This window comes from Uloborus diversus, chromosome 2, assembly GCF_026930045.1.
Source record: "Uloborus diversus isolate 005 chromosome 2, Udiv.v.3.1, whole genome shotgun sequence".
NCBI lineage: Eukaryota > Metazoa > Arthropoda > Arachnida > Araneae > Uloboridae > Uloborus > Uloborus diversus.
In genome coordinates this window covers 66,641,614-66,651,707 of record NC_072732.1, presented here as the reverse complement: position 1 = coordinate 66,651,707, position 10,094 = coordinate 66,641,614, and the positions used below count along the sequence as shown (strand labels likewise).

The window sequence follows — 10,094 nt, the reverse complement described above, 5'->3', positions numbered from 1 at the left end:
TTTACCAAACTCCATTTTTATATTTATAGATATGTATATAAACTTAGGGACCAATCCTCCCCTTGAGAAAGTGTTGGTCCCTGGTTCACTTTTTTCATTTGTATGTTCTTGTGTTTATTCATGAATACATTTTAGTATTTATTCTTTCATTTTTTCAATGTCTTTGAATTTATATTTAAAATATGTATCTCATGTTGTATATATATATACAGGCGAACCTAATGGCCTTTTAATTTTATATTACGAGCAAAGCCGTGCGGGTATCGCTAGTATTATATTAAAATATTACTTGAAAGGAAAAATCTGAAAAATGGAAAATCGAAAATGAGCAACTAGTAGTATTTTTAAACAAGGACAAATTTACTTCATAAATCAGCACCAAGAGTAATTATTGAAGGTGAAACTGATTCAGATGAACCTTGTCTACCCGAGCTAGGATTTGATCTTTGAGACCCATTACTTTTATGGTTAGAACTCCTGGAAGTACTTCGAGAATTCAAACTAGAAATTGAAGAATGTCTGGACAGTGAAGATCTGGCTCTCGATGGGAGCGGCAAATTAGCCTGGAAGAAAATGCAAAATATTGATTAGAAAAAGAAAAGTAACGTATTAATCACTTCTAATGAGTAAGGAATTGAAGAATTTAATAAGAGTGTAACAAAAGAAAAAAAAAAAAAAGAAAAGACGCGGCTTTGAAATAATTATTCTTAAGGTTTTCAGACCACTGATATACGTCCTAGTGTTGTTGTTGTTGCACCCCTTCCTAAATTTGGATTTAACCCCTTCCTCGGCATCATCGTCTTTATCTTCCTCTTTATCATCATCCTCAATGTTTTGTAAAGGATTTAAAGGAACTTCCTACCATATTCTTAAATATTCAATTTGAAAACTAAGTAAACTTCGAATCTCTTTTTATTTGCTGGTTGAAAGCTGTTGTTCGTGCTCATAGAAAATCTTGTTGTTGTTGTTACTTGTGCCACTCGGGAAATCGAGCCCGAGTAGCAATGCTATTCGATTTTAAGGCAGAGAGCTACGGCTTCCGTTTAATCGAGCACCTATTTTTAGGTGGAAGTCCGATTTGGCTCAGACAACACAATAGATGGCAGTACCATCTATGGTGATGTTCTAGAATTTAGAATCAAACCAGAAACTGAATAACTTCTGGCCTAGCACCCCCAGAGGTATCGTTTAACTTGGAAGACTTTGTGACCACGAGCATATTTAACGTCGCCGAGTCACCCTTAATGAAGATGGTGGATCTTCGACCGGCTAGGATCGATCCGGGGACCCTCCGGTCATAAGTCCGATGTCTTACCGATCAGGCTACCACGACGGATATAGAAAATCTTAACGTACAGATGCCTTTTGGAACACACTTGAAAACAGCCTAGCAATTTCGAGCACCTAAGTCTCTCTCTTCGGCTAATTCTTATTAAGTAAGACTGGATTTAGGTGAAACAGGAAGAGATCGGATTGGTTAGTACTGTTTTGAGTCAGAATGGATTTAGATGAAATAGAAAACACCCAATCGGTTTGATAAAGTGTTGTTCCCTTTCTCTTAAATTTAGTACCAAAAAGGGGGAAGAAAAGTTTTTGATGTTGCCGTATTAACACCACGATTTCTTTAAAAAATTAAACAATTTTGGCTTGCTAGGCCAAAACAGAAACTTATCAACTTTCTTTCAAAAAGATTTCTTGCGATATTTATATTTCCTAAAGTTTCGGCTGTAATATTTTAAAGGATAATGGATTGCAGTTTATAAAGTTGGTCGCTAGCAGTAAAACATGGTAACTACTAGAGACACACCACAAGAGTTTTTAATTCTATGATAGGATTGTATGACATACTTAGTTAAGTTTCCAAAAATGGAAAAATTAAGAATAAAATATTTAAATAAAAATGAAAGAATCAAAAATCGAAGATGGGATTTGCAACTCCAATAAACTATTGGGGGCGCTGCAGCCACTGTCTAATGGCGGATGAAAAGGTAAAACAAATACCGTAACTAATAACTTGCTTTGACGCTTAGTGAATGACAGTAATTTTTCATCTTGTTTGTGGGGAGCTTTCTTTTCTATTCTTCTCAAATTATATTACATCATGAACTGTCTGAAGCCCGTAATTTACCCCAAAGAAAATACGTGGAAATGGAATGTTTTACCTTTTTTAGAAGTATTGTTAATCACCGCAAGGTAGCGTATTCGAGCTCTGGAGTTGCAAATAAGGAGATGTACATATTCCAAAACAAAAAGGATAAACAACTAAATTTGTAATTCAAATTACTTTGTAAAAATTTATTTTGCATCTTTGATTGAATTATTGTTACCTTTCTACTGTTTTGAATTATATATTCAATAAATGTTTACAAATAAAAAAATGATAAAAAATGAGAATTTTAAAAAAGTTCTATAATTAAAAAAATATACTGTAAAGAAAGTACCTCTTGGAACATATCATGCACTTTAGTAAAAATCTCTGGTTTATTCTCAACAGCAGCAAAGAGTAAATCCGAAACTGTTCTTCTTATTTCTCGTAAAAGATATATCCTAATGTCCTGTAAAAAATGAGATAGCACACTCACATAATATCATAAGGTATGCGATGAGTTTATTTGAAGTAATATTGACTCATAACTAATTGCTTAAGAACTGGCAGTTAATATTGATAAACATTTTCTTAATTTCTGAGTTTCTATTTTCATTCTGTTGAAAAAAAAATGTTTTTTTAGTTGCTTAATGGAAAGCTATTTTTATTTCAAATCAATGTATTAGAAAACCCTAGTTTAATGCTATACATTGTGTTCTCGTTTAACCTGCAAAACTTCTATTTTCCCAACCGCTAGTCCTAGATGCATACTAATTCACAACTCCAGCGCTCGAATACGCTACCTAGCGGTGATTTACAAAACTGCCGAAAAAACTAAAACATTGCCACATTGCGTTCCACGTGTGTCTGTTGACGTAAACACAGGCAGTTTGTTCTGAGTATTTATTAACGCAATCGACGTGTCTTAGATTGTTTTCAGCTACAGAAATTGTTTCGTCCCTTAATAGTATTCTCGAGCTTCTCAAAATAATGTTAGTTTTCCTTATTTCCTTCTAAAAAGTGAGTTGATTGAGAAATGGTAAAAGCGAAAACTCTGGACTGACAAACTAGGATAACGTTATACCAGGTAAAATGTTTTATTGTTTTGTGCGAATTTGTAAGAATATGGGTTTTTTTTTTAAAATCTTAAATTAATTTAACTAACCATATTTTACAGTAGCATTTAGTTGGAATGGACAGTATGCAAAATATTTTCTTGAATATATTATCGTAGAACGAAATGAAAAATGTTGAATCGAGAAAGAATTTACTTTATTGCTTTTATTCTCAGCTGAAAGGTTCCGCCAAATTTGTTTAGGGTTATAGTTTTAGTACTGTGTGAGCAAAATACCCTTGGCGAGATTCTGCGTGTTAGTTAAACCATTTTTAATTTTTATCATGAGTGGAATAAAATGGTTGAAAGATTAAACAGAATTCGATAAATAAAAAGAAATAATGGTAGATCAACTGAAAAGAAAACTACCACCATATATCCGTGAGAATTCTGTTGATGATTTGCTAACATGTCATAATTAAATCATAACTCAGAAATTAGAAACATCGAAGCAGAAAAATTTTTAATTAACCGATTCGGGAATTTGAGAGAAATAACTCAGCTACAAATGCAAAACAATAAGCGCTAGTCAAGCAAGGCAAAGAAGAAATCTTCTTTTGATAATAATTCGTAATGTCATATTGAATTTTCTAGCATTAATTGTTATTCTTGTCAGGCCACAATTATTATTTAGTTTTATCAAGAATTGATATATATCCATTTCAACATCGTGGAAATGGCTGCTTAGAACTACGAACTACGTAGTTTGCATTAATATTTGACGTTTAGTAATGCTTCTTGAATTCTCATTTCTTTCTACGTGGTCCAGAATATCAACAAGACTTTGAAAATTAATTTAAAAAGAATAAAGCGAAAAAATCATGCATACGAAGAAAATTTACTAGGCTTATTAGCATTTTCTTCGTTACCACGTGCGTTTGTTTTACCTTTTTCGTCCGCCATTAGAAAGTGGCTACAGTGCCCCCTATAGTTCGTTGGAGTTGCGAACTACAAAAAGGTTCAAAATCAGATGCAAAGTTAAGATATTGATTGTTTGATGAGAGAAAAAAAAGTTCTGTCTAGAACTAAACGAGCCTACTTTCCCCTATACCAATATCGACTTTCTAGTATCTGATCAAAATTCTCAAAATGGACTAAAATCGCAAACTATTTATAACATATTTTTAAAAATATTTTAAGCCGATTACTAGAAATAAAATATGCCTCGCTCATCTACAGAATTAGTTGCGTAAAAAATAAATAAACGAGCAAATAAAGTAGCAGTATCTTGTAAACAAAGCAGCAAATAAATTTTAATCCATCAACAAAAAAATCCTTATCCGCTTTTAAAAAGAGAAAAAAAAAGAATTAAAATTAATAAGCTCATTAAAATAAATACATAATATCAAAAAAAAAAAAAAAAAAAATCGTTTGTTTTTCCCCTGTTGCCAAAAAATAATTTAAAAAATGAATTAAGGTAATTTCAAATATAAATAAAAACAATGAAATGTCAACTAAAGAAATAATTTTCATTGTCGAAAAAGAAATCGTCTGCGTATATCTTTAATTAGAAACATAAAGGACTCCGAATTTCTCTGCCAAAAATTGAATACATAAATTAAAACTTTAGAGTCAAAATAAAAACAAATCATATTAACAATAATTATTTCACAGTAAAAACCATGGTTGCGGAGTCGGAGTCAGAGTCAATTTCATTTTGCGATAGAAGTCAGATTCAGGAGCTGAAGATATTTCATTCAAAGTCTCGGAATTGGAATCTGTCATTTCCCTTCGAGTCCGTAAGTCTACTAATGTTTGCGGAGTCGGAGTTGGAGTCAGTCATTTTTTCTCCGTTTATAAATTTTTGCCTAAGCTGCGAAGTCAGAACCGAAGTCGGGGAGTCGGAGTCCGACTAATTGTCGGGCACAGGATTCGGATTCGGAGTCAGGTGCCCAAAATTCTCGGAGTCGGAGTTGGGAGTTTGTCATCAAGAACTATTTCCAACAGAATTTCTTTGAAGTAAATCCGCCTTCAAGTGCGGAATCTTCATTGACTTTCAGTTTCCCCGTAAGCGCTAATGTTAAGGGATTTGAACTGTTCAAAATTGAACGGAAAATTGTTCGAATCAAAAACATATGTTATATGCATGATTTCCATCAGAAGCTTTTTCCTACAAAGTTTGTTTGAAGCAAGCTCGCCTTTAAGTTCGGAATTGCCTTGAATTTCCCCGTGGACGCTAAAGTTTCTTTGAAGTGTTAAATATTGAACGAAAAATAGTTCAAATCAAAAATTGAAATATAGGAATGAAGTGTCCTCGCCGATATCTTTCGAACAAAAAAATTGTTCGAATTGGATATTCACTCAAAAGTTATTGGGGGGGGGGCAGACAGACTGACAGACGTTTTGCCCCATCTCAATACCCTACTTTCATATTTTTAATTTTTCGATAATTATTTAAGTATTTTTGACTTTTTTTTTGATTTTTTGCGATATTTAAAAAATGCATTAAGCCTTCTTTCATGCTTTTTTCTTCTTTCTCTGACTTTTACTGGGAAAGTAGGCTAAAAATGAGTCAAAAAATACAGAATTTAACTTTCTATACGGGCCTCAGTCGCCTAACTTATATTTACGAAAATAATCCCCTTTAAAAAATACAGTAGGCTCTCTGTTTAACGACGCTCTATTTAACGACTTTCTCTATTTAAAGACGGCTTTTCACGGTCTCAGATGGTCCACTGTAGTGTTAAAAGCATTCTGTTTAAGGACGCTTTGACAATTTTTTGTGGTACCTTGAAAGTCGTTAAACAGAGAGCCAACTGTATTACTAACACAAAAACAAATTTGTGCGACCAAAACTCAAGAAGATATTTGAATTCAAAATTTTAAGGGACCATGCAAAAGATGAGGCTGAAACTTATCACATTTTCAGAAGAATGACAGGTTGTAGAAGTAAAAAAAAAAAAAAAAAAAAAAAAAAAAAAAAAAAAAACACCCCGAAAATGCTCGTGCAATTTGAAGAATCAAACTCTTTGCACACACATAATTTAAACCCGTGTTAGCCGCTATATTTCCCCTCAAAAGGTGTTATCGGTGGCGAGTGTAAAGTGGTGTAGGTGATTCGCCAGTGGTTGACCACCTGCCAGTAGTTGACCACTCGAGTACTAATATGTACAAAACAAGAATAAATAAGTAGATATTTTTAATCTGATTGCTGGAACTAATTTATAGCATCCCATGAAGTTTTCTCTTATAATTTATAATTGTAACTAAAGTTTTGAATGGAGGTTAGGACGGGACGGTACAATTACAAAAACATATAAAAAAATTTAAAGAAGATCACTTTTCTTACTAGTGAGAATTGTCATGAGATAAAATGTTTAATCGTATTCCTCGACGTTAAATTTTATTCTTCAGGTTCATTTACTGATATATGCTGATCATCAATATTTATACTAAGTAAATAAAAAAAATTGCATTAATTTACTAATCATTTATGCTGGGATTGAGGAGTGGTCAACTACTGGTTGTCTAAAATGCAATTAATGCCAGTAGTTGACCAGAACGGTCGAGTAATGATCTTATGTTGGTTTTAAAGCTTCTTTCTAGAAACTCAAGTGATTACAAACATTTCTTGGCTTAAGATAAAATATAATGCTACTTTTGCTCAAAAAAAAAAAAAATTTTTTTTGCAAGTTATTGACTAGCCGCCAGTCCACTGAACCAAAATTTCTGACACGGTTATTTGAACAGATGTTATCCCAATTGCAAAAACTTTAAACAACGTAGTACTAACACAGATTCTGTTATAGTAAACTATTTTCGGAAATTTCGAATTGCATCACAAACATTTTTCTTGCGCAAATTGATCCGCGTATTGAGAAACCTCAAACTGCGTTGTAACGAGTGGCGTGTGGCAAAAACTGCAAAGATGAAAATTGTTTATCCTAGCGACAATATGAAAGAGAAGCATTTTGCACAACTCACAGGGTATGACAGTAGTAGAAGCATTAGCCACTGAATACCATGTGCAAAGCTTAAAGAAAAAATCTTTAAAATGCAGAGTGGAAAAGCGTGTTTCTCCAGTCTGTGTTTAAATTTTCGAACAAACAATTTCGTGACACGCCGATCGATCCAATGCCATTTCTGGCTCATCAATACACTGATCAATTTGCGCACGGAAAAAGTGGGTGGTGTCAGTTGAAAAATTTGAGATTCTAGCACTGTAACCGCAGCTATGAGATCACTGCGTTGTTTAAAATCATCAATCTCTAACGCATTCCTTCAAATAACCGTATCGAAAATTTTGAATCGATAGGTTCAGCGAATAGGACACTAGGATTCCGTATACAGGGAAAGTTACTTTTGGACACCTCGTATAAACTATTAAACATTTTTTATGTAAGGGTTACTTCAAAGTTTTGTTATAATATTTAGGCATTATTCTGGCAGCTATACTGACTAGATTCGGGTCGACGGTAACGTTCGGGTCCTGTGGCGACTTACATGATGGTGATGTCATATCTGCTTGGAGTGGCTGCTATGAACTTGACGGGAAATTAAAGAGATATCGCTAAGTTGGCATCATTTTCGACAACTTATTTTTGGTGCCAAATTTGGCGAGAAATTGCTACAGATAAATTGCTTAGAGTTTAAAAGTATGTGCGAGTGTTGATTTTTTATTTATCACTTTTAATTTATTTTGCAGATTATCCGCGAAATTCGCTTATCCGTGGTTACCATGCCACCCTATTCTGCAGATAATTAGGAGTTTACTGCACTTGCACTGATCACTCATAATATCAATGCATTATTTTTGGTAGTAATGTTCTAATATTTAAGCATTGATAGACACATAGAAAAATTTTCAATTTTTTTTCCTTTTTTTTTTTTTTTGTAAAATGAAATAGAACTTGTAGAAATTTCTACTAAATTGTCAACTACTGGCGAATCACCCCAAGTCACCAAATGTTGCGTTTCATACCTAGATTCTTGCCTGAGGTGCCTTCGGCGTCTTATATATCAATGACGTCATATGCGTTTGTAGGCTTGACAAGAAATTGAAGATATAATATAAAGTTGGTACCGTTTTTTGTTAACTTAGTTTTGGCGCCAAATGTCACGAAGTTTTCACGACATTTTAACCTATTCGTCATCACTGTCGTGTAACCATCCTCAAAGTCACGTGACATCTGTGATGACGTCATCCACCCAACAATCAATCAGGGGTGACCTTTAAGGGAACATAAGTACATACAGGCATGCATCCGGTCCGATTTTAACAGTGTAGATTTCAGATTTTACAGTGTTTAAAAAGTGGTCAACTACTGGAAGTGAGTAGTCAACTACTAGCGAAATCTCCCTTTTTAACTTCTATTCGAAATAACTTGAAAAATAATAAGCAAAACAGAAAAATGATTAGTAACCGTTGCTCCTGATAGTTTTATAGACACATAGAAAAATTTTCAATTTTTTTTCCATTTTTTTTTCTTTTTTTGTAAAATGAAATAGAACTTGTAGAAATTTCTACTAAATTGTCAACTACTGGCGAATCACCCCAAGTCACCAAATGTTGCGTTTCATACCTCGGCTAATATTGATTGCACTAATGTCAAACTTTTTATGTTGGGATTATTTTCAATAGAGATTATTTTCCTGAATATAAGTTAGGAAAACTAAGGCCCGAATAAAAAGTTGGATTTTGTATTTTTTGACTCATATTATTTTCGCTTCAAACTTTAACTCTGCATCTGATTTTGAACATTTTTGTAATTGGATACATGCATCCAGGACTAACGATTGCGAAAATAGAGGTCTTGTTGTTCAGTTAAAGATATAGATTTAAAAGAACTAAATACCTCTTCAATATCTGGTTGATCACTCTTATTTTTTACTTCAAGACTTAAGCGTGAATTGGTTTTGTCAGCTCTTTGAATTTTGGCTTGAATTTCAGCTATTTCTTTAGAAATCATTTCATTTTCATTTTGTCTATCAAGCATAATGTCTTGAAATTCATCTGAAGATTTTTGCTTTTGCTTCAGTTCTTCTCTTTTCTGTTCTATACGCTCTTCTAATGCCTTTACTTGTTTTTTACTCTCGTGAAGCTCAATAGCAATTGCTTGACCATCAATTTCAGATTTCTTTAGAATCTCACTGTCTTCCACTAGAATAAACGTAAGGTATAACATTGAATTCTTATGAAATAACACTTTACAAAAATTAAATGCTTAAACTCGAAAGAAAACCATGTTTTTTAAATTATTACATTTTTGCTTGAATGTTTTATTTTTAATTTTCATATTTTTGGAAACTTAACTAACTATATCATACATTCCTGTTATAGAATTAAAAACCCTCGTGGTTGGTATCTAGCAGTTTGATGTGTTCAAGAAACTGGAGAAAACTTCTCTCACCTTCGGGCCAGTGTCTTAGAGAGGTGGAGGTAACTGAAACTGATGGCCCCATCTATCTATGGTTAATTCAGTTATCTAAATTATTTGTTTAAGGGATAATGACGGTTCCCTACTAGGTACACCTTTACAAAATTGCCCCCTCCCTGATTTTCACGGGGTTGAAAAGGGAAAATTTCAAAAAGACAAGTATCTTCTCAAAGAAAAAAAAAATCATAAGTGCAAACAAGGAGTAGTTTTTAACTTTGAATTAGGTTACTCTGCTTTTATCCCGATAGAATTGGGTATCTTTCTTTGAGGGTGATCGTGTTTGGTGAAACACAAAAATAACAACTTACAAGAAATTCCAGGAGGGTGCAATGATTCTCTGAATTGCTCGTTTGCTGCATCAATCACCCAAAGCGTATTTTTCAGAGCAGATAACTCATCAGCATTTTCAAAAACTTTGGATATTAATTTATCTCGTTCATGCTGCAAATCTCTTTTTTCGTCTTCAGCCTGTTAAAAATCACATAGGATGTGTTTAGGTTTTAATGTTTACTTTTTT

General features: G+C 33.2%; 1 protein-coding gene across 1 annotated transcript in view; it reads right to left on the bottom strand.

The window, feature by feature from the left end:
• Positions 1-365: 365 nt before the first annotated feature.
• The window catches only part of LOC129216346 (coiled-coil domain-containing protein 39-like), a 58,739-nt gene continuing 49,010 nt past the window's right edge, over positions 366-10,094 (bottom strand). The window contains exons 16-19 of the mRNA XM_054850559.1: positions 9,886-10,045; positions 8,996-9,300; positions 2,442-2,555; positions 366-563 (exon numbers count right to left, since the gene is read on the bottom strand). Of these exons, the coding sequence (XP_054706534.1) occupies positions 366-563; positions 2,442-2,555; positions 8,996-9,300; positions 9,886-10,045 (777 nt within the window). The remainder of the gene's footprint in view (positions 564-2,441; positions 2,556-8,995; positions 9,301-9,885; positions 10,046-10,094) is intronic.